We start from the raw sequence: 24,263 nt of genomic DNA on the forward strand, positions 1-24,263 counted from the left end.
GGGCAGAACTTTCAGCTGGAAACACCTCAAACTGCTGTCCAGAGCCCCAAGGTCCCGGAGCAGAGCCCGAGGCATTGGCAGCACAGGGCTGAGGGGCACAAGGCTGCCATCCTTTTGAAGTGACCTCAGCAACAGGGCTTTCACTCCTCCTGCCTGCAGACTAATTCTCAGTCTGAACATGTTCCCTGTGAGAGAGCTTGTTCTCATATGCAACATTAAATTGTTAATAACTCAATGACACACCTGCCCTGCCTCACTGTACCTCCCTGTCTTCTCACTGGTTCCATGGAACATTTTTACTTTTTCTGCCTCACTTTTGCACGGAATCAAAATATAATATGCTTGGCTGTCTACAGTAAGAGCAGGAGTTTAACACTGGACTCTGTACCTGATGCTGAGCTGTACCTACTAAATTACTGGGCCCTCTCTTATGGGGTCAAAGGGTAGATATAGGTCTATTTGTGCTAGGTCCTATCATTAGCACACAATAAAAAGTCCTGTAATGACAGACTAGGCAGCATAGCAGATTGGCAAATGCTGGTATAGAAAAAACTGCCTGAAATTTTTGCATGTTAAATGAGTGAGTAAAACACTAAAATCTTGACTCACAAAGTTACAGCTCCCCTTTTCATATGAGAAATATGACATTAATATCCCATTAATAGCCATAATAGAGTATTCATGACTTTATATATTCTTTGTGTGGCTCAGGTTGCTTTTTAAAAGGTATTTATTTATACAGTATTCTGTTCTTTGTTCTTGTTCCTTTAATTGGTATTAGCTTGGTTTCTTCAGAAAACCGTCTGTATTACTCTCTGTTAATCTCTCTACTCCCCAGACAAATTTTGGTTTCATTAGTGCAATATTACCAAGTGTCTGAGGTCCAGCCCATGTCCTAGAGGTTTAACAGAAAACACTGTTACTTATTACACTTTGTTTTAATGTGCTGAACTCGACACCTCTTTCTAAAAACTACCAATTTGTTAAGGAAAAAGCCTTAATATTTAACATTGCCTGCAGAGCTAAAGTTTGGAGATGAATCATAAATTCAGTGTGGTCTACTGAATGGCGAACTGTCTAGAATTTCACAGAACAACTAGCTCCTTTCTCTGGAGGAAATGACAGCTGCAGGGCTCCCGATGTTTCCCAAGGAGGACAAACATGTGCAGGGTCTCTGTTGCAGCAGCTAAGTGCAGAATGCCCTAAATAGCACCTATTTCACTGCACTGCTCCAACTGCCTCCAAGGCATTTATGCAACTCACCTCGCCAATATGGTATTTAAGTCACACGACAACCAATGTGGGCTAAAACTTCATACATGTACATGCTCCAAAGGAGAAGCTGACTGCAAGATACTGAGAGAATGCAGAATGTACTATGCAGTACATTTTGTTAGCAGGAACAGGCTGGAAAGTATCAGTGGGGTCTGCTCAGGTTCTGCAGATGGAGAAGCTGGTTTCACTTCAGTATTTTCCCCCAGCTGTTCCTGGACAGAAGTTCCTGGACATACCAGTGGAGAATTGCCAGTTCCCAGATGCAGAAGTTATGGCCACCCAAAGTACTAGTGTGAAACAGTACCATGATGATTGTGTAGGGCTTCCTTCTTCTCCACAAAAAAGGTAAAAAGTTTCATGCAACACTGCTACAGAACTCTTTTGCAACAGAGAGGAAAACACTTGGACCACAGCACATGAAAACCACATTGGAATGCTGTGATTTTTTTATGGAAACCATAGTACCTGTCCTGCTAGGTCAAGAGACTCCTACCAATGAACAGGTCTATGTATGAGAGGCAGGAGAGAAGGGGTATGAAGTATTAAACAGGATAACAGAACTGCCACATACTGATAAATGGTGAAAATCCTGATAAATTTATGTTCTGGTGGAAAAATTCTAAAATATTTACATTTTACAATTTACAGAAGTTTGCAGCAGCAGCAGCAGAAGTAGCATTGTGTAAACTTGAGCCATGTTCCAAATGTGTGAGCCTGCATGAAATCTGTTTCTTATTTTCACTGTTCCTAAATTACATGTTGCCACTATACTTATCACTTGGTAGCAATAATGTGTACAATGAACAATTTCATTCACAGTTCTGCAGTATTTAAACAGAAACCTGACACAAAATCTACTGAGTTATGCAGGTCTTCACGACACAACAAATATGGTGATGTTACAACACAGTACACTTTATTTTCCTTTCCAAACTGCCTGACCTAAAGATGCACTATAGAAAATGTCACCTCGTTAAATACATCCTTCACCCACTCTTTACACAGGCACTTACCCTAGAAACATTTTTCTTTCTTTGAATACCCAGAAATTCTATAGAACAAATGTTGCAAACACTAAAAGAGAACAGCTTGCAGGACAATGGGCTTCAGATTCATGCTTGCAAGCATTTCAAAAACAGTGGCAAACTCTACACTTTGTTTTTTTTCAGTCTACAGGTTTTAAAGTCTTGTGACACATTTTATGGTAGAATTTCAGTTTTAAATATTATCCTGTTTTTCACTGAGAGGAAAATATCACCTGACCAGCAAATCCAAAATACAAACTTTATGTACCCTTTTAGCCAGCTATTAACATCTGCTACCAGTGTAGAGTTTTGCTGCTCACACCCAGATGATGCACAGCTATGTCTGTACTAGGAGTCCATCTCCACTGTGAATCTGGAGCTAACCAGAGTGGCTCTTTCTAGAGCAGGATTAGAAAGGGAAGCACGAGGAATCACAGTGAGAAGATAACTTAGCTTGGCAGCCTGTACCTGCAGTGCACACAAAAAGCAGCTAGATGTTTTCTGCACTTTCATATCTGGAGGCATTGTACTCTACCATGTGAATTTGCCACATCATTTGAGATCATTAATTCAAGGATCTCCATATTATGCTTACAAGAACAGCACAGACATGCTCCAGAATTCAATTTTACCCTTCTGTTTTTAAAAATTATACATTTGTTTAAGCAGTGCAGGTCATAATGCAGATGCATTCACACTGGCTTGTACTGAAATTCCAATTCCGTTTTAACTGCCAATTTTTTGTACCATATCACCATCAGCTAGGCTGGGGACTGATGTACTCTGAAGCCTAGCCATGGCTAGAAGTTATTCCAACCATCAAAATACTTACAATCTTAGCCTTTGTCCAATAACTTAAATACACAAAGAGATTTCATTCATACACTTCTGTCTCTAACAGTAAAAGATTTAGATCTTTTCAGTAGTGCAAATTCACCTGAACCAGGTGAGATTTTAAGGTGTCATACAGTAATTTAGACTTACCTTCCCAAAACTGGCAGCATTAACAGGTTGTGTGTCGTTTTTCTCACAGAAGTCCAAGTAATGCATGTAGAGAGCACTTCGAGGAATGCAAACACCTTCTGCAATCTCATAATTCTCCTCCAGCCTTAAAAAGCAAGTATAAAACAGAGAGAACTGCAAGTATGTTGGATGTCCTGTATGGTAAATAGCATACAAAGCTTCAGCTTTTAAGACCAAACATTCTGACTTCCTCTTGCCTACTAAATTTTGTTGGCTTTGTTCCTAAGTGTCCTTTCAATTCATTCCCATAGTACTTACTTGCTTCATTTGGTTCACACTTGTTATCAAAACCATAGGCTGTGAGTTCCCAGCAATCTGTTATACCCTAAAAGCATCCTGCAGTAAATAAATATAAGTAAAACCGTGAAACAATAAATACTCACTGAGGGGAAGCATTCTCTCCTTTACAGAACACATCACCTTTGCTTCATGACACTCTTTTCACTCTTGTCCAGCTGCAAAATTGCTTACCTTGAGGAAGCAGGTATAGCTAAAGCAAATAATTTGCTACTACTCAAGAGCATCCACAAAATCTTATTGTGCAAAATTTTATTGGTATTGTATATGGGAAAAGTGAAAAAAAAAAAAGAAACCACAATCTGGATACAATGCTGGAAAAACCCCAGGGAATTAACATTCTTTTCTACCTTTTAGAAACTATCCTTATTTTTTTCATTAAAAAAAAAACTATAAAAATATAACTATAAAATTTTAAATTATATGTCAAATATATGAGCAGGAATACGCTTCATCTTTAAACTTCAAACTGGTCTCATCACAAATCTATAGATGAGCAGAAACATTCTTTTGAAATGCCATTTTTATGGTTGCTGACCCAAAAAATCTTCAAGAGATATTTACATACACACTTAACATTAAACCATAATTAATCTTGTCATTGATGGTGTCAGTCATAGGCATCTACCATCACAAGTGTGCTTGTCTGCCTTGCTGGGTAAGGGAAGATGTTAGGTGTAACTTCCTCTAAACTGTATTAAAAAATAAATATGTATTCTCAAAAAAAATCCAGTTTTACATAAAATAATGCCCTCCCATTTGTTAGCTGCAGAACATCTTCCAAATATCTTCTTTCTCTCTTTCACTGCCTTTTTCAGGACCTACCTACCTTCCATTTCAGTTATCGTTATAATTTGTGACTGCAAACTATTTTAATAAGACATCCAGCTAGATGAATGGAATCAGTTTGTATGGGCAACATCTATTCTTTCCTGGTTTCTACAGAAATATCATCATGGCATCTTTCCTCAATTTCATAGTGCTCTAACAAAACCTCCTTTCAAAACCTGGAGAGTTCGTTTGTATACTATAGCTGCTAATTGGAATGTCAGCTTCCGTGACCAAGACAGGACAGAAAGAAAAGCAGTTAATTATTTCTCTTCATATCTGATGAATTTTTCTCTTTTTCTCCCCTCTTTCACAGAGAGTCATTAGTCTGACACTGAAAAATGAAATGCCCCATTATACCTGAACTTTTTTTTAATGATCAAAAACCCATCTTGCTCCATTTCTTTTATTTTCCTGTCTTTTATTTAACAACTTTATCATATTTTGAATCCAGCTTCATTCTACAGTATTGTAGAAAAAAAAGAATGCAATCTCCTACCTAACAAATCATTACCAGCTATAAATATATACTTACATATATATACACATTTTATACAGTGTTGTAATAAAGCCATGTGAAATCCAGTAGCTCACAATGAGACCTTTTGTACCACTACAATATAGGAATAAAGCTCCTAATCTTTCCACAGGAATGACAATTTTATCTGTCCCTATTACTGCTTTCCTCCATATACCCTTACATAGTTCTAGATTAAATGAGATTATTCTATATCAGAGTCACATCTGTGTTGTTGTTACAGATTTATTTTTATATCTGAAGGCTGTGATGTTAACCACTGTTAATCACATAGATTCTAGAACAGATCAATTTTTATGGAGTATAACAACATATAAGGAAGTATGAATCTGGGGAGAATCCATTCCCTCACTGTACTTTACCTTGCTCTTTTTAAATTATTTTTATAAATGTTGCAGAAAACAGAATAGTTTTGTTGACTTTAGCTTCAAAATACTGTTATTATTCAGAGTACCTACACTGTAAGCCAACAAACTGGGGGGATTAGGTTGTGTGTACTTTGAATAATTCTGTGTTTGGGGAAGTAAACACATACACACCCCAAAATGAAGTAAAATAAAGTTTCACACTTACACCTTGGTCAACCAGTTCACCACTGAAATAAACATTAACATTTTAGAGCCAAGCTATAGCTTTACAGATGATAATGAGCACAGGAACACTGAATAAGCACAGAATACCAGGTATTGCTATATTCATGCCTTAACAGTTAAATTCAAGCTTGTGTAGTTTCCCAAATTATGATGGATTTGGCAGTTTCCTCAATTATTATGTATTTGGCAGTAATGTTACATTTACCAGGCCTTTCACTTCATTTTGTGTCATCAACAAAACAAATAAAAGCATCATTCCTGTTTCCAGGAAAAGGCTATTTAGCCAGGCTCACAGTCATCCAGACATGATTCTTGGCTTCTTCAGCTATTCTTCATCCTCCACATTTAAAATGTTCAACATATTTCACCTTTAGAGAGGCACAGATATTAAGGATATCTCCCCATGGGATTGATACAATTTGCTCTTTACAGCAAGATTCCAGACAAGGAATAACTAATAAAGATGATGGCAATATGAACCAGTGAGGAAATGTACTTATTTCGCTTGTTTTTGCTATGCTTTCCCTACTCCTTTTTTCCTCTTTTTTTTTTCCACCTGACATTTCCTCAATTTCTGTTTTTCAACACTCCATCACCTTCACTAGCTCTAACTGGTAGTAGCATCTAACAGTAAAAACATGACCAGTTTTTACTTGGCAGACACCAGATGCTGCAGACAATTATGAGGTCTCCGTTTGCCAGAACAAGGGCAGTTTGGCACTGTATCCTGAAAACAATAATTTACCCCACTAATTCCACCTCTTGAATCCAGCCCAGAGATCGTGTTTAGAGGACAGGACACATGCTTGCCCAAGGAATACACAGATACATTTTTTAGTCTTCCCTGAATGTGCAAATACTTGTTGTGAGGCCTGATATTCTGCTTTTGGCTGGGAAACTTTTTCCTAGTGCCTGGTACTGTGCTGTGATTTGGGTTTAGTATAAGAATAACGCTGGTAACAATTTCAGGTGTTGCTAAGTTGCGCTTACCCCAAGTCAAGAACTCTCTAGTCTCCCACAGTGAGCCAGAGAACAGCAGCATAAAAAGTTGGGTGTGCCCACAACCAGACCAGCTAACCTGAACAGGCCAAAGGAATATTCCATGCCACAGAACATCACACCCAGTAAATAATCTGGGGGGAGTTGGCTGTGAGGTGCTGATCACTGCTCAAGGACGAGCTGGGCCTTGGTCAGCAGGTGGTGAGCAACTACATCGCACATCACATTTTTTCTTGGATTTTATTACTCCTTTTCCTTTTCATTAACACTATTATTATCGTTGCTATTATTATTATATTTTCTTTTACTTTAATTATTCATCTGTCCTCACCTCGGCCTATGGGTTTTACCTTTACTTTTTCTCCTCCCCATCCTAGTGAGAGCAGGGAACGGGAAGGAGTGAGTGAGTAGGTGTGTGTTACTTGTTGGCTGAGGTTTAACTACTACAGCTGAGCAAAACTGCCCAGCATGTAAAGCTACACTTCCAGGAAGTGCTCTGTGAAGAAATTTTACAGTGCTGATTACAACAGTTTACCAGCCTGGGTAAACTGGGTGCTGGGTTCTACTGCAGTACAAATAACGCAGTGCTAACGTGTCTGACTTCCCAGAACAGTGGAAGCTGCACATCTTCATCCAAAATAAGCTTGCTACTTTAGCACTCTGACCCTAACTTTTGAGTTTCTCATTTTATTTAGTGTATCAATTTCTCCAGGAAATACCAATTCAAAGCTGCAGTACATATGCTGAAAAGCATATGGAAACTACGAGAAAATTGTTCTGTAGGTATGGCTCAAAAGCTGGGAAACTTTTAACCTACATGCCTGTTAATAAATTCAGCCAATTGTATAATTCAGTTTTACAGCAGCTGAAGATTTTAAACATGAAACTTTGCTTTCTGTTAACTCATGGAATTTTGGGTGGAAGATGAATGGAGGAAGTTGCAGATGCTCCAGAAGACTCAAAGGGAAGAAAATTTGACCTATTTCAACATGTAAGAAACATAATACAACAGACAGGTAGTAAGCCAGTACACTAGCAAGAGAGTAGGGAAGAAGTTGCAAGCAGCCAGAATTCTGGAATTCTAGTGCAAACACAGCTGAATGAGCATTAGTGTGCACCCTACATTCCAGCAGGGCTCAATATCCCTGGAGTTTAGGGATTTACTAACCTTTATGACTGACGAAGCTTGAAAACATTTGGCAAAAGACTGTTTACAGTATTTGCATGTTTTCTGTTGGGAACAGTATTACTGGATGTTCTAATTAATGCCGGCTTCTTGGCTACGACATTATTTGCTCCTGTGGAAAAGGCTCTTAACTGACTTCACTGCAAAATAAACACTGCTCTGAATCTGGGACTGGTAAGACCTGCTTACTATTTTATTTTAGCTAGATAGTTCTTTATTATCCTGTTTGAACTGTGTTGAAGCTGTGAGAGTTAATAACGAAAAATAATAAATGACCACTATGACGTTTCATTATTTTAATTTTCTCCCTGTATGTAGTTACTATTTTTCTTGAGTGTCTGTTAAAGAAAAGTCCTTCCCTTTTCTTGAACTTCTGAAAAACAGGACTTTTGTGATACAAATAGGTACAAAGAAACAATAGCTCCAAACTAAATGCTTTTATTTATATTTGTCCATCTCATTATTTGCTTTGAAAGTGTCTATAAGTTTCTGAATACTGGCAGCAACCTATTCAAAATCAACCCATAAGTCTTCTGGTTTTTTAGTCTAAAATCTCACCAATCAACTTTAAAAAGCAAATAATCTTAATTATTTAAGAAATAATCTAAATCATTTTTGCATGTTTCACAGAGTCATGTAATTTCACAGGCAGAAAAAATGGAGTAAAATACACTGAATTAATTATTCTTTTCTGGTTTTTTTAAGTGAAATCTCCCAAGAGACTGACAAAAGCAGAGAAAGAAGTTTGCTTTTAAAAAACTCACATTTTTTACCAATAATCTTATCTTTTTAAATATCTAAATCAAGGCAAAAGTCAACAAAAGTCTAAGAGATAGCCCTATAGCAAGGGATGTCAGAATTAGAGGTACATATTACAGAACATGCAGATTACATTACTTCTGCAAATCACAGGGAACAGCACTTATTTTTATAGCACTGCAGACTAACTCTCAAACTATCCTTTCTCTCTTCCTAATTACCCTTCCTTTTTTCTCCTCACTAATTTTGCAATCAAACCTCAAACCCTTTCCTTTTGTTGTCTTCTGTGTTACATTACAGAGATCTGATGTCAGTAAAACAGTTGGTATGGGTGGGCTTCATCAGACACTGAAACAAAATGAGTCTCGAAAATAAAAGCTCAGTACTAGTTTTCTTTTTGCAATAAATGTAACAATGATGACAAATCACAAATAACCAGCTGGTAGGGTGGCAAATAAATACGTTAAGTTGATGTTCTAAACTGTATCAGAAGTTTCCTCTGTTCAAACAAATCCTGTAAGACATTTGTTGAGAAATGCTGCACAGATTACAAGCGGGCACATGAAACACTTACAGTAAAAGGATCTTTAGAACTCTAAGATGGCCAAGAGCTCTATTCCATCATCTGGAAAATGCATTAGAAAAAAAATACTAATAGATTTTCTTGATCTTTTTAAAAGGCATCTTACCATTGCAGTGTAGCTGGAGTTGAATGTGGTTTTGATGCTCTATTATTTTCTTTTTCCTCATCTGTTAAGAAACAAAAAAAGCTGTGTGATTTCATCAGGAATTTCCTAGGAATTCATGAGCTGTTTTTTAAAAAGAAATACTGTTTGAATGGTAATATTTTTTTTAACTAATTAAAATAAATTTTAAAACAATTAAAATGTGCTCAAGTGCCAAAGCTTTCTCAAAATTCTGGCTAAAATTCAGAAATGTAAATAATGATGTTCCCTAAACTACCATCTGTAGATACTGCTTAAGGCAGTAAACTCTGCAAATATCACTGATAGCAGGAGCAGAGTGGTACCTAGGAATATTGACATTGGAAAGGATAACTTTATATGGAAAAAAAGCAACTCTTAGATCTCTACCAGCATGTGAGAACATGTAAACAGTTTCACACACTATAATGGAACTGTTGCCTTGCACAAGTTTTATTTTAGATAAGGCATTTAAACTAATGGGGTACACCCATTGTTTGATCTTAACATAAGGTAATTATTGGATGTTTATAAATTTACAGGGATTAATTCTGAATGAGAATAAGTGTATATTCTGTTATATACTTTATTCCTTTTCAGGTGATTTCTCTGATAATTTTCCCCATTAACTGTTTCCAAGGCAACTCTGGTTTGCTGACTTTCCAAAAATTCAGATAAAAGATGAATAAAGAAAAAGGTAATTAAAATAAAACTTCAAATATTGGATTCTTCCTGGGAGGCATTTGTTCTTTTGAAAAAGTTTAGAAATATGTATAGAATAATTCTGACTAAATTGTGTTTTATTAAACATATGAAACATTCCTAGGTGAAAGCTGAGTGGAGCACAATCAAGAGCTCCAGAATGTTATTCTTTGGGAAACAGTGTTGTATCAAACACATTTTGATATTTTAACAGCTTTGTCCCCGATGAAAGCATTCGGCATAGATGGCTTTGATACCTAAAGAATAGGGTAAACCTGTACACCACGCTGCAAGTCGCATTTCTTCATGAAACGAACTTTTAGAAGTAATTTAAGTGAGCCTTTAGGATGCGGGATCTTACGGGAGCAGCGCTATCCTCCTCTGCACATCGGACCCTCTCGGGAGGCCTTTTGAGCTGCGCGGGGAGGCCGCGCACACAAATAACACCCCGGCTGGAAGGCTCTGCGGGCAGCCCTCGTCCCCCGGGACTTGTTGCCTTACCCACGGAAGCTGTGCCAGCCGAACATCCTTTATCCCTGAGCGCCAGCAGATCCCGTTCCGCAGCTCCCCGCGGAGCCTCAGCGCGGCCCCCCCACATCTGCATCACAACGGGCCCCTCATTGTTGGGCCGCACACTCCCTCCCTGCCTTTCAGGGCCCGCTTTTATTCAGCGCACAGCACCAACATACACATCTCAAATCACTTTTAAATTGTGGGTTTCGTTTGTTTTTCCTGTTCAGGCGGTCGGCGTGCAGCAAACGCGGGCGCACGGGGCCTGAATGCCGAGGGGCCGTGGCTGCCGCCCCGCAGGCCCAAGGACCAGGCCTGGGATGGTTTCCTCCTGTGCTGAGGGGGCTGAATTCCCCTCCGGATACGTGGCAGACATCAAACTTCAAGTCAATATCCAAGTTACACAATATCACTGCACACTTTCCATCCCCCATCCGCCCAGCTTTTTTTCACTTGCACTAAGAGTGAGCTGCTGTGAGCAGGTGCTTTACTTAACCTGCCCTCAGACATAGGTGCTTTACTTAACCTGCCCTCAGACATGCTTCACGCCCGCCATGCTCAGCTCCTCCCACTCAAATCCTCCCTAAGAACTTGTTTTAACGACACAAACTAACAATTAGGTCATAAACTGCAATTTACATCTCCATCCTCAGGTATGTTTGCCTCCTGGGGATCCCTCTGAAAGACCCCTCAGCATTCCCCCCTAACTGTGCCTTAAAACCAAGAAGGAAAAGATGGGCTTCAACTGTAACTCAGAAAATGTCTTTTAAGCATTAATTTCCATTGAACAATTGGATTTTCAACAAAGATAAATTTTTTGCAGAGTTAGTGCTTGTCACCCCAAAGTCAATTCTCTGTACAAGAAAATAGTGCAACTTTGTTTTCTGCCAATGAACCAGCTGCCAGCCAAACTTTCACTTTTTTATTAAAAAGATGGAAAGGGATGCAGAAGGTATGGGAATAGATGGGACCTAGAAATACAAACTTTCAGTATTACATATAAAAGCTCTTAATTCTACCTTGTCTAGTTTAACAATATAATCTCATCAGATAATTGACTAGCAGAAAATAATAAATAGCTTTATACTTTATATTTTAGCTGTCAGCAGGGCACCTAATGGTGTCCATATCAAGCAGAGAATGTTTAACTCTTGACTCAGGTCCGATACCAGGTCACTTTGTCTAGCACGAAAGAGGGAAGGAAAACAGCATTTCTTACTTTTTGGCTTGTCATTTTATCAATTCACATCAAAACAACACTGTAGATTAAAATAAAGGCATACCTTTTAAAATGCAATACTTTTAAAATCCAACCTATTTTGTAGGAAAAGGAAATAAAGTCACTGAAAAGAAGTCCTGCTTCAAGGCACTGTCACAGAAGAGACATGACAATTTTGTGACAAATCCAAAAGATCTTGAAGTCACAAGGAAAAATCTTGTTCAATTCACAGTCGCAGGGATTCACACAAAGCACCCCAGGGAGAAACCCATGTAGTGTGCGCACGCCACTGCCAATAGGAGGGCTACCAGCATCCCAAGGAAAAAGTGTCTTCAAGGTACCTGATTAGGTGGAAAACCTGTACTCATCTCAAACTGAATGCAGATAACAGCTTAGACAACTGCAATTAAGTCTCAGCATAGAAGGAGTCTTCAAACATAATAAAACTAGGAATCAATGGTGTTCTAGAAAAACAGTATTTGTTGGCTCACAGAGATATCAGAGGATCCTTTTGTCCCAAACTCTATGGAAGTTCTTTCGCCAGCTGCTCCATGTTACTTCAAAAATTCTGTTTCAAAGCCCCTCAAGTGGAGTCCTGTTTGTATCTTGTGCAACTTTGTATCTTTGTGGCTTTCCTAGAGCTCTCAGTGGGATCCTCTAACTTTTGCTGATTCCAGGTACAGCTCAAAGGATTTCTTACTTCTTGGTGCAAGACATGGAGACAACAGAAGTTGTGCTCAGCAGCTTTGAGCCTGCTGCCTTAAACGCAGGGAGTGGAACAACCTGAAGCAAAGACATACCTTTTTTGTAATTGTGTTGGTGTTAGTCTGTTTATCATAACTAAAATGGAGCTAAGTTCTTCTTTCCACTGTGGAGGTAATTGGAGAGCCTTGTACTTTCCAGTGCTGCCTGCATGTGTCTCAAAACCAAGAAAGAAACTAACATGCTGTTACTATCTTTATATAGATAAAATCCTTCCCTTAGTTCAGGTAGCTGCACATTTTTCAGAGGAATATCCTCTTCCTCTGTACCACCTGCAGGCCAGATTCTGACTGTTCTCAGAAGTGATTTGGCCTTAGCCAAAATTAAATTATAGTACTAAGCTATCTTGTCTCCTATTTACATGTAGCCATAAATGAGATTCAGGCTCATTAGCATGCATTCCATGCTTTTAGAATAGTGGGAGATTTTTAAAACCTCTGAGAAATATGGGAGCATAATTTTCACTGAATAGGTATAACTGAAAAAGAAGGAATTTTCTCCAAGGAAAATTTCAGTAAAAGCAAGTAACTCTTTTTTAAACTTTTTTTTTTTTTTAAATAGTTTACTTCAAACAAAAAACAAAGCTGCTAGGCAAGTCATGACAGCCAGTATGAACATGGATTTTGAACACCACTTTTGAAGCACAAAAAGTAGTCTGAATATTTTCTTTTATCTCATAGGAAGTTTACACATTCACATTTCTAAATAAGCAAGAAAATTTGGACAAGCAACCCTTCCACTTCATCAAGAAACATCATAATTCCTTCTCCACAGAACTGAAGTTGAAACTTTTGTAAGCCTTTATTTGTATTCTTCCAGACCTCTACCTCAATTTAGATAATCTGGCTTAATGCACAGTACACAGAAAATGTTATGGAGTTGGTTTTTTTTCAATTATTGGCTACAAGATTCTACCGTTCCCTTTCCTGTGAATCTTTTGACTAATGTGGAACATGGAAGTGGCAGCTGGAAAAATGTTTTAAAAGCTGGAAAGTGAAATAAAATTTAGTGGGAATTTTTATATTAGAATGTAAAGACTGTGGTTTGGAAGATGTCATAAAATGTTCCAAAAGGGTAAGAAGCACTGGAGGAAGCGCAGAGGTGACGTGAATCCATGGCTATGAGTCATCACTTCCTTTCCCAGTGTAATGCAGGTTCAAGAGGCCTGGGGGTATCTGGATAACAATGGAAGATTGCAAAGGACCCCTGTGGCCTGAAGTATGGTTCTGTAACACACTTTAGCTGTAGAAAAGGAGACCAGCAAAGCTATTATTCCTGTTTAAAACCCTATGAACTCTAAAATCATCCAGGAAAAAAAGAATCATGAGAGCAAGCATTATGCCCAGTAAAAACATTGTCGGTTCACAGCACAAGTTCTCAATCTTCAGTGGAGCCAAGGCCAAAAAAAAATAAAGGCAACCCACCCCAACTGAAAACCAAACCCACATTTTCTTTGGTAGTCCAGCCAACAGCTGCCTCATGTATGTAGAGACAAAAAACTAGTCAAGAGAAAGGTGGTTTAGGCTTTCTTTTGGTTGCAGATGAAAACTGGACCTACTCTGACAACAGCAATTTGACCACCATTCTGAAGAATTCAAATAGGGTTATGTGGGTTTTCTCAAAGCATTTTGCCTCCTGCTTTGTTTGTAAATATATGACAGAGGTTGGACAAAGATTGACATGGTGGTTTGGAAATTTCTGGTTGGTTTTTGGATGGCGTTAGAAAAATGTTAGAAAGAACTCAAGGGCTAGAAAGGAGCACATTGGACAATGATTTCTACAGTGAAACTTCTAGTTTGTTCTGGATTTCACAGATTATTGCTGTGGCTTATTTTGCTTTCCTACTTCTTCTTCACCTCCTCCCCTCCCTCACCTCCCCCTCAAAACAAGGATGACTTTTCAGGTGGATTAATTCTCTTATCTGCACCGCAGAAATGCTGGTAATCAGTGCAAAGGAAGCATCTGGAAGAACTGGCTATTAAGAAGGAAGCTAGATAAAATCAACTCTGCCTCTCATTTGAGTTTCCATTATATGCTGTGACAATGTCCTCTGCACACAAATAGAGGAACAAATTCATTTATGTATTTGTTTTATCAGTTCTAAATTCACTGCCTTTCATTATCATTGCTTGCTCTTTATTTCAAGAACCAGAAAACAGAATGAGCCACCATGCCATCTTCTTAATGCCACTGTCTGAAACACCTGCTCTTGTTAATCACGCAGGTCCTCATTTTACTGGCCCCAGCTGTGTGGAAGTTTCCCATGCTCATATTTAAAGCACATTTAACCATCCTGAATTCTGATCCTATGACGAGTCTGAAGATACATCTTATTCATTACAGATTCCTTCCATCACTTTCTCAGTAGCATCAGAGTGAAATGAACTTTGTGTATCTCACAGATTCTCATAAGATTCAAAATTACAAGCTGCTGTTTTTATTTTCACTATGATCCACCATAATTTTAAAAGATAAATTAATTTCTACTCCTTAATTTTTAAAAACAGAAAACTCCAAACCTCTCCCAGTTTCACTGTCAATTTTTAAAGATTCTTGTGCATGGTTCTTAGCTTGCAAGTCATGAATAAATACCATTTTTCTACTAACATCTTCCTTCTCCTTCAGAAATATTCCCTCAAATATATCCCTAGACAAATGGGAGTAAGGCCCCAATACAGCAAATTTCATTATCAATTACAATATTGTGCTACAAGGCATGTAGTTTTACCACGATATCAGAATAAATAATTCTCTTAAAATCAAAAAAAAAAAAAAAAAGAAAGTAATTACTAGTTACTGGATTAAAGAATTCCATCTGCATTAATATCTTGTAATGTGAATATATGAATTCTGGAGATGAAAAGTAACATGGAGAGTATTTTGCTTTAGGCAAATTAAGCAGAATAGAAATTGCATAAACAGGGAAAACTAAACAGTAGGCTAGAAATTGTCTTGCAATTTTAAAAACAAAAAAATTGGTTGTTTTAAACTACTTTGAAATTATTTTGATTACCTGCTATTGTTAAAAATCAAGATCTAAAATTACTATCACTAGAAAAGAAAAAAAATACTTGATTTAAAATCAGATAGATTGATAAATTTTTCTCTCTCTGACTAAAAAGAAAACAATATCATGTTTTAGTAAGTGATTTTTTAATCTCACAATTGTTTAATTCTTAATGAAAATATTTTTTTTAATTTATGGTTTGATATAGCAGTATTGGAAAACAGCACATTTTTCCCACATATTTTGACCACAAGGTGTTCACCAGTGAAAAGCAAAACAAGTGGTTTTTCTTCTAAGCTGATCCTAACAGCACATTTTAGTAGTCATTCAACCTTTATTCAGTGACACACAAATTCTTCTGATTGTTTTAACCAAAAAACAGTACTATTTCATTTCCAGAAATGTAAATATCCCAGAAAAAAAAAATTAATAAAACTATTGAGTATGTCAAGTGAGTAGACTCCTTAAAATACACAGAACTAAAAATTTAATCGAGCTGTAGCAACTTATATAGCAGGAAATGAGTACTCGGACATGTTCACACTCACTTTAAATGAATGACAAGTTACTTACTTTCATCATTAGAAACATTCCCCAGAGAGGTGTGACTGGAATAACGTTTGTTTTCACTTTCATTGAGACATCGTTCAATCCAACTCTCTGCAAAAATAATAAAATATTCTCTTTTGTTTGTTCGTCTTTGCATAAAATATAAACTTGCAACAGATAAATCTCAATAAAATGTCAGCATTCAAGAGATTATGGTCTTGAACATTTGTATTAAAATATGCTTGGTCTGAGGATATTTAGCAAGAAAAATCTTTCTTGCTTTTAAATTTAGCTGTTGCTTTCTAGCTTCATTTTTCGGGGGGGTTTTTTGTTTTTGTTTTTGTTGCTTTTAAACTATAGAGGCTGAAACACTTCTGTGTACAAAACAAAGGTCCTCGGGATATTCTGTCCCCCATCGCATGATACGTTAAAAAATAAAAATCAAATTAAACATGGAAATCACACTGGTTTTCAAGTCTTAGTCTGGCAAAGGCTTATGTCCTCGAGTATTCCTGCTGGTTTTGGAAGAAATCTTACTGGATGTAAAATCAATAATTCATGTGAATTTTGGTTAAATTGAGGATCAAACGGTGCTCTGTGAAGCCCAGTCCTACAACCTCATTCCCACTGATGGATTCCCAGGCATGATCTTTTCCTCACTGGTACAAGTCCAATGTAGCAAGTCAGCAGCTACTGAGCTGCTCAAATCTTTGTCACCCCACAGTGCAAATGAAGCCACTCCTGCTCCTCCCTGTTTTTCAATACATTCCCAGCAGTCAAATGAGTTACCTTCAGCACTACATTGATTTGAATCCACTGTTCTTCCTGGAAGCTATAACTTATGTCCCCTGATGACTTTAGAGGATGCACCAGGCTCAGCAGAATATACTGTTACAGGTCTTCAGGGCAAAAGTTACACCTTCTTATGTGTTTCCTTGGACAAAGTATGAAATATGAGTTTTTGAGTTTCTCTAAATCCCTAGGTATTGCTACAATAAACTGACCTCCCTCAAAAGATTCTTTTTCCAGGGTGTGAACATGGGCAGAAACGAGTTTATGCTCAGAGATCTCCCTGTGGTCAAAGCAAGAAAAAGAAGGGATAGATGGAAGTCTGCAAGGCAAGCCTGCAAGTTATGACAGAAAACAACTCCACTGACTGAAGAGATACACAAGAAACAAGGGGAAACAGCTCGCTACCAGAAACACCTTCAAAGACATGGAAATGGCTCCAGATTCCTTTCCATAAGCCCCCCCACCTGCCACCAAGCTACCTGCACAGCATAGGCAGCAGTCTGCCAGCCAGCAAAAGCCCATCACAGCAGCAGGCTTGAAGGGAAAGCAGGAACTCAGCATCTTGGGAAAGCTGCTCATCTGGTTTATAGAAGATAAAAGTTGGTATGACCTAATTTCAGCACTAGATGCCAGTAAACAAATAAATGGTCATGGCCAAATACATCCTGCAGGAAAAAATGCTTTTTAAACCCAGGCAGTTGTATAAACCTGTGCATATTCCTCTGTACACAATCTCCTCTACTGCCATGTAAACAAAAGGGCAATGGCACCTGTGCAGAATCTCAGAAAGGGTGTGCTGAGAACCCTTCAGAGCTAATTTGCAGGCCTTGCCACGGGAATCCAGGTACTGTTGCTTTGTGTGCTTGTGGTTTTCAGGCAGTGTTATGGCAGCTCCAGGCTATTCCCCTCCCCAGTTATTCACAGTAGGAACATGCTGCAGTGCTGCCTTCACCAATACAAGCACGTCCCTGAGTGCATCTTCCTCATTCACCATCACACTTGTGCCTAAGAAGCCTCAGCCTGCTCCCTCTTAAGGTGCTTCTCTGAAAACCATCAAAAAACCCACTTGTTTGCAATAGATTTGTAAAGGATATTTCTTCTCTCATCAAATTCAACACAGCCTTGCTTAAAAATCACTGTAAGACTGCTGACACCATGATATAAAACCTGCCAGCAGGGCCCGTGCTGTGAAATCAGCCCCTGCTCAGTTACAAACCCACAAGCCGGCGGCAGCTCCAACTTGGAGGCTTTCCCTGCTTGGGCTGCTCAGCTGCATGGGGTGGGGATGTATCACCTCCTTGTCTGAGGGCCAACACAAGAATATGGCTGCTTTCTGCCAGATTTCTTTTGCTGCCCTAAAAATGAGCTCACAGCATTTTTCCAGTCCTATTTTAGTACTGTGAGCTGTCTCACAGGTGAAGAGAAACTTGCTGCTGAGAGCAACATGATAGAGAGGTGCAAGAAGCCTTGGGAAAGATTACCCTACCTCCTCCTCCTCCTTTCAGCACACAGCCATGGCTGTATATAATTCCCTTGGCTCGGAGCCCAGCTGCGGGGAGTAAAAGCAAAGGCGGCTGCCATTAGCGCCAAGGGGAGACCAATGCCCAGCTCTGCCCTTTCTTTTCCTGCCGGCACTGAGAGCTGGGAAGCTGGGATGCATCCTCTTCCCTCGGCAGCAGGGAACTGCCAGCAGCCATCTTTAGTCAAATTCCCTGCCTAAGTAGTAGGAAAAAACCCCCAACTTTTTAAGTGTCACTCCATAATCATTTTCATCATCGTTGTTCACGCAGTGTCAGTGATAGCTGCGCACATTCCCCTTTTTGACAGGAAAACCAGCCAGTTTACACTGCCATGTATAAAGCCTGGAGCATGGTGCAGTTACAGTTTAATTGTGTGCTGCAGCTCCTTTGGTCCTGAATCACCCCAGTTCAGCCTGCTGCAGCCTGAGTCTGGCTTTCCCTTTGTGGCTTTGCATTTAAATAGCTGATAGAAATTCTTCAGGCCTGAAAAGATACACGACCTGTCTGGCAGCAAAGAATGAAGAAAACTAACTCTTTTGAGCAAAAATGTCAGGGAGTTTATGGCAAATTTGTCAAATTATTTAGCAGATGACAAAATGTGACAAAACCAACTAACTATTTAAAAGCTATATTATCTCATAAACCAAATTATGCAAGTATAAATAAATAAAGATTCTAATATGTAACTTCATTTAATAAATAGCTATTTTTCTACTGTTTGTATAAAGAAAAACATTTTTACAAGGCTTTTAACTTCCAATATTAATAACAGTGTCTTCAGGTATTAAAAGAAAACACAACTATAATTTTGATAAAATTTTAAATAGTTCCATCAGCCCACAGAGCCCAGACACAGTAACACCTGCCCAAAATAGAACAAAAGGAAAAAGAGGCAGAGCAAACAAAATCAAAACTCAAAATTAAGCTTGACTTTTATAAGGTCTTTCAGAGTTAATAACATTAGATCTTGTTCCAGGACTAAGGAACACACTGGGGTCCCTCTACATGTTGAATGTGCTTGTCCTCATGACACGAGGGTGTGCCTGTCCCAGCAAGAAAAGGCCCATGGGGAACCTCTGGTGTCTCCAGGCTGTGGTTCCATCCCAAGGCTGCACCAGCTGCATCACACTACTGTTCTAAATATGCATTGAGTCATGTGGGATGGAATTTTTTTGCGATTAAAGCTTAATTATTGCACTTGAACCTTAGTTTTCACAGGCAGGATTTCACAGCAGGAAAACTCACAGAATGATGGAGAGTTCAGGCAGCAACTAAGCAAACGTGCATATCAGACCTGATAACAATGATGAGTCGTTAGCACAAGATGAGAAACCCAAAATTACCTGTGGGAAGTGTTTGTGAGAACAAAAGAAACTACATCTTAATACAGGCCATATTTTTACTCACTGTGTTTTTAGTGCATCAAGCCTTAAGGCATTTCCTCTCCCCCTCTAGGACTCCTTCCCATCAGGAGTCCCAGCACACTGTACCCTCGATTGTACTGAAACAAGGATCAGCACTAGTGAAAAAGCAAAATAACAGATTTGGAATAGCTAGCAGTAAAATGTAGTATAGTCACTTACTCATAACTGTGTCACAGTATGGAAACTATCATAATCTTACTAGCAAAGAAAGAAAATAATGTTTTTAATGGCATTTTGAGGATCCATCTTCAAATATAATAGCAACTGTTTAATTTTGCACAGGTCAAGAGTGAACTGTAGTGAAACACACAGCTGTGTTCCTCAGCCTTAAAATTTTTGTTATACAATTTTACATACCACTAAATGCAAATACACTGTATCTGCTGTGGGATTCCTACACGAGGGAAAGGAGATCATTATTCAAATTACAATAATTTTCCCAGTGTAAATATTGTGACAGAATAAGTTACTATTCACCAACAAAAAAATCAGAAATTGTTCAAAATTAAATGCTGAAAGATGAATTTAAAATAACTATGGAACTATTTCTGCCCCTAATTTTGCCTCTTTTCTTTTTGATCCCAATATTTCTAAAGATGACACATCCACTGAGACTCAAGCATCAGAGTATTTCACTTCCATTCCATGTGCCACACTTTTACCAAGAGGAAGTTTAAACTGAACTTGTTTTCAAAAGCAGGCAGAGCAGAAGGTGTGTAGCTTCACCCTATCCCTACCAAGCCACTTCTTTTCAACAAACAGCCTATTTTCAATTGTATGGTGTTTCAAAGATTGAGCTGGGGAGGTAGGCTTGGGAGCTCTGAGACAGAAATATGCAAGAGGTGTTTAGGGGCAGGAACTTTCATGAAGGATCAGAAATATGAAGCAGAAATGTTCTTGAAATTTATCTTTGACAAATTATTTTGACATTTTATCTCCTTCAGAAGCCAAAGCTTGCTTCTGGAACACATCTTTGAAAAGCTTCTCCACCAGAGCCTGAGTTGAGGTGATGCAGCAGAGGAGCCTGTGTACTGCCAGTCCATTTAATGAGATAATTACTCCCTGTTTGTGTAATAGTTATTAGCTACCTGTATTTGCAGCACTCATTGCTCCCGCTTGGGCACGCTGTAGCAAGAGCGGGGCAAGAGCCACTCAGGCTCCTCTCTGCAGAGAAGAGAAGATGGATCTGATCACAGCCACAGTGGCTTGTGCTCCTGCTGTCCTGCCAGGAGGGTCAGGAGCAGCTGCAGTGACAGCACCAGCTGTAATCACAGCCTCTCCTGGCCTCTGGGAGCGCTGTGCCACAGGCACTGGGGGCTATTCCACACAGCTCGGAGCTGAGGGTACCCAGAGCTGCTGGCTGCAGCCTGTGGGCATGTGGGTATGCCCTGAAGGGACATAAGGAGGGTTTATGGGCAGAACAAAGCTCTGTGGCCACCTAATCTGAGCTGCATTTTGCTCACCTCATTCCCTACACAGTATTTACAATACTAGTTTTCCAGTTATGCCAGTGCTGTGACCACACGTGGATCAGAGGATATGGCATAATTGGGAATAACTCATTGTTTGAAAGTGTGTGAGATGACAATCCCCATGTCCTGGAGACATATCCAAGGCTTTGATAATGACAAAATTTGCACAAGCATTTATTTCACCAAAGCCACGGCAATTGCATGAAAAGCTCTCTCATGTGCTTTCAGCTCTAGATTGGCTCTCATATTCCAAATTTTTAAGTCACCAAAAAGCATGACAATTTACTTAGGGAGCTGAACACAGACCAGCTCCTCTTCCATGAGTTTGCTTGTCACTGAAATAGAATTATCACTGGAATAAGAATATAAGATTTGATAGGACCCAAACCACTTCTTGAGCTATATACTAACTTGGATGGCACAGCTGCAACAGTCCAGCTCCTTATCTTTATTCATAATTGCTTTTGTAATTTTTTGCCCATTTCTCAAGCTAAATTAAAAAAAAAAAAGTTGTAAGTAACTGTGAGAAAAGGTATCTAAAAGTAGATAATGCAAATATAAAGGAACTAGCAAATTGTAGTGCATTTATAAGAGGACCTGATGGAAAAAATTCTATTTAGCAGTGAGGACAGTCTCAATTTTACAGTTCCAGTGACAGAAGAGGAACTCCTTTCATGCATATGGAGGAGTCTTAGCACCCCTCTGAGTTATTTGTTTGATGTTCTCAGAGGGAAGAGTTACTCATCTCTTCCTGCAGTATCTCTTTGCCAAGTGTCTCAGTACCAAGCTGGCCAGCAACACTGTCGTCTAGCTGCTCATCTGATCTGTAACCACAAGAGAAAGTGGTTGCTAACAGGAGATTTAGCAGGCAAACACAGTGACTCAAAAGCTCAAGAGGCTGACTGAAGGTCATAGACCCTCCCGTTTCCATTTTGATAGCCCATGGTACCAACAGGAGAGTTGATGGGATGATATTCTATATCTTTTCTTATTAATGAAACCATCACTGCCCTGACAGCGTCTTCTGTTGTCTGTTCCAGAGTAAGTGCTGAGGTTTGCAAGATTCTTTGAGCTTTTCTCTGCAGAGCTGACCTTGCTGAACATGGCCTGAGACATGCCAGCACCTCAAAAACTCTGTTCATGCTCTCCATGTTGCATCATTGCTGTGGACAGAGAACTTCTAACCTCTAGAGCTGTAAAATTCATAAAGTCTGAGTAGCCTGCCTGCTTCGGCCATCCTTAGTGTGCTGAAAATCTAATTTCTAAATGCTACCTGAATGAAAGTAAGGGAAAACGAGCCAGTGCATGTAATATTTTGACAAATGCAAGTGAAGACTTCGCCTTGTAACACTTCAATCTTTTGGAGCAATTGGCCATATCTTATAAGACAAATCACTAGTTTAAAACAGTCCCTTGGAGGTAAAAGAGATGATCCCTTTCTCTTAGGAGTAATGATCAGGAGATAAACCTGAAGTCTGACCCTCAAACTACTAAACACCTATTCTAGTACCTGCTGTATACAACATCTGGCCTAAATAGAAGCAAGATTCATGTTCTGTATCTCTCTCACACCTTGCAGCACAGCCCCGCTGGTCACAGGCACATCTGCCACCTGAGAAGTGCTGCTGCAGTGCTGTGCAGGTTGGTTACAGCAGCGTAGTTCAAGCAACACACTGCTTGAAAGAAAGCAAACAAAAATCACTTTATCTACAAAGCCTCAAAAGCAAGACCTAAACAAGATCTTGCTTAGCCTCAGCACATTGTTATGAATAAGTGTCTCTGTGACATGACAAGTCTTGGCAGCCACTGGCTCCCATTGAGGGCATTGAACTTACCAAAATCTACTGAAATCAAGCAGAACAAGCTACTAGGGACAGCCAATCACACAGTAGTTTTCTAAGATTTAGGTTTTCATAGGTGATGTAATCAAAACGTTCCTCCTCTCCACTGCTAAATGGAAAGTTTCTGAGACCATACAAGGGTCACTATCCAGCTGCTGTTCCCTGTAACTGCCTCAGCACAAAGATACTCCTAGTCCAAACCAGCTCCTCTCTAACCATCAAGGGGGACCTGCCACAGAGAGCCTGGTCCTGTTCCTTGCTGCCTCATTTGGTGCCATCAGCTGCCAAGGCACACACCCTTCAGTCAGAGCATGCTAGCTGTCAGTAACATCTTCCAGCTCCACAGGAAATCATGCCAGTGTCCTCCTTGGTCCTACACAGCCATCTTCTGTTCTTCCAAGAGACCTGCTCCTTAGGGATGATAGTGACACATGGCCTTGGTGCAGATGGCAGAGCTGCTACCCTGACAAGCTGCCAGATACTTCAGTGTTTTGTTTGCTAATCTAACTTTTTACTTCATTTCCAACAGGTGAAAATGTCAGGCACTCTTGTTGCAGTCCTTTTGTTCTCATTTCTTGGCATACAATTCTATTGGATCTATTTCAGGGTTAATGGACATTGGTCCAGGGCACTTTGTAGATGTTGGCAGGAATGTTTTTGTTCTCTTTCTTTGACTTATGATTCTGAAAAATCATTGTGAACATTCTCCATGATATCATAAGAATGCAAAGAATAACTCTCTTATGTGTGAGAGAGCTCTTTTGTTTTGTTTAGTCAGATCTTCACTCCCAGTATTGATTTTCTGCTAAACTATTTGATAAAATGTATTAAAAATTGACCTTACATACTTAAACTAATAACAAAAAGCACCACAGCTAATAATTTTTTAACTCCTCCAGAATTCTTGGGCAGAAAAGCTGGAATTTATGAGATGTGATATTCTTATGCTGTGCACTGTGCAGAAGTTTGTCTGAATGTTTCATTTACGTATTCTGTCAACAATATTCATTTTTATGAAGGTGCATCCTAAATGCAGATAAAACACCCCCAGAAGCCCTATAATACAAGATGTTTCTGAATAATGATTCTGGTGTTCAGGGCAGCCTCTACCCTGGATCAAATAAGGAACTCCTATCTGCCCTTCTCTGGAATCACACAGTGCATTTTGCTATTGCATTTCCAACTCAATATGCATGTTAATCAGAAGTAGCCCTTTCCCTCTCCCAGTCACACAGAGA

At 39.1% G+C, this 24,263-nt stretch overlaps 1 protein-coding gene across 1 annotated transcript in view; it reads right to left on the minus strand.

The window, feature by feature from the left end:
* RFX4 (regulatory factor X4) overlaps window positions 1-24,263 on the minus strand; it is a 79,195-nt gene that overhangs the window by 52,117 nt on the left and 2,815 nt on the right. The window contains exons 2-4 of the mRNA XM_059472819.1: window positions 16,001-16,087; window positions 9,213-9,273; window positions 3,285-3,408 (exon numbers count right to left, since the gene is read on the minus strand). Coding sequence (XP_059328802.1) covers window positions 3,285-3,350 — 66 coding nt within the window. The 5' untranslated portion in view covers window positions 3,351-3,408; window positions 9,213-9,273; window positions 16,001-16,087. The remainder of the gene's footprint in view (window positions 1-3,284; window positions 3,409-9,212; window positions 9,274-16,000; window positions 16,088-24,263) is intronic.

The sequence above is a fragment of the Ammospiza nelsoni genome, chromosome 5 (assembly GCF_027579445.1).
Source record: "Ammospiza nelsoni isolate bAmmNel1 chromosome 5, bAmmNel1.pri, whole genome shotgun sequence".
Taxonomy (NCBI): Eukaryota; Metazoa; Chordata; class Aves; order Passeriformes; family Passerellidae; genus Ammospiza; species Ammospiza nelsoni.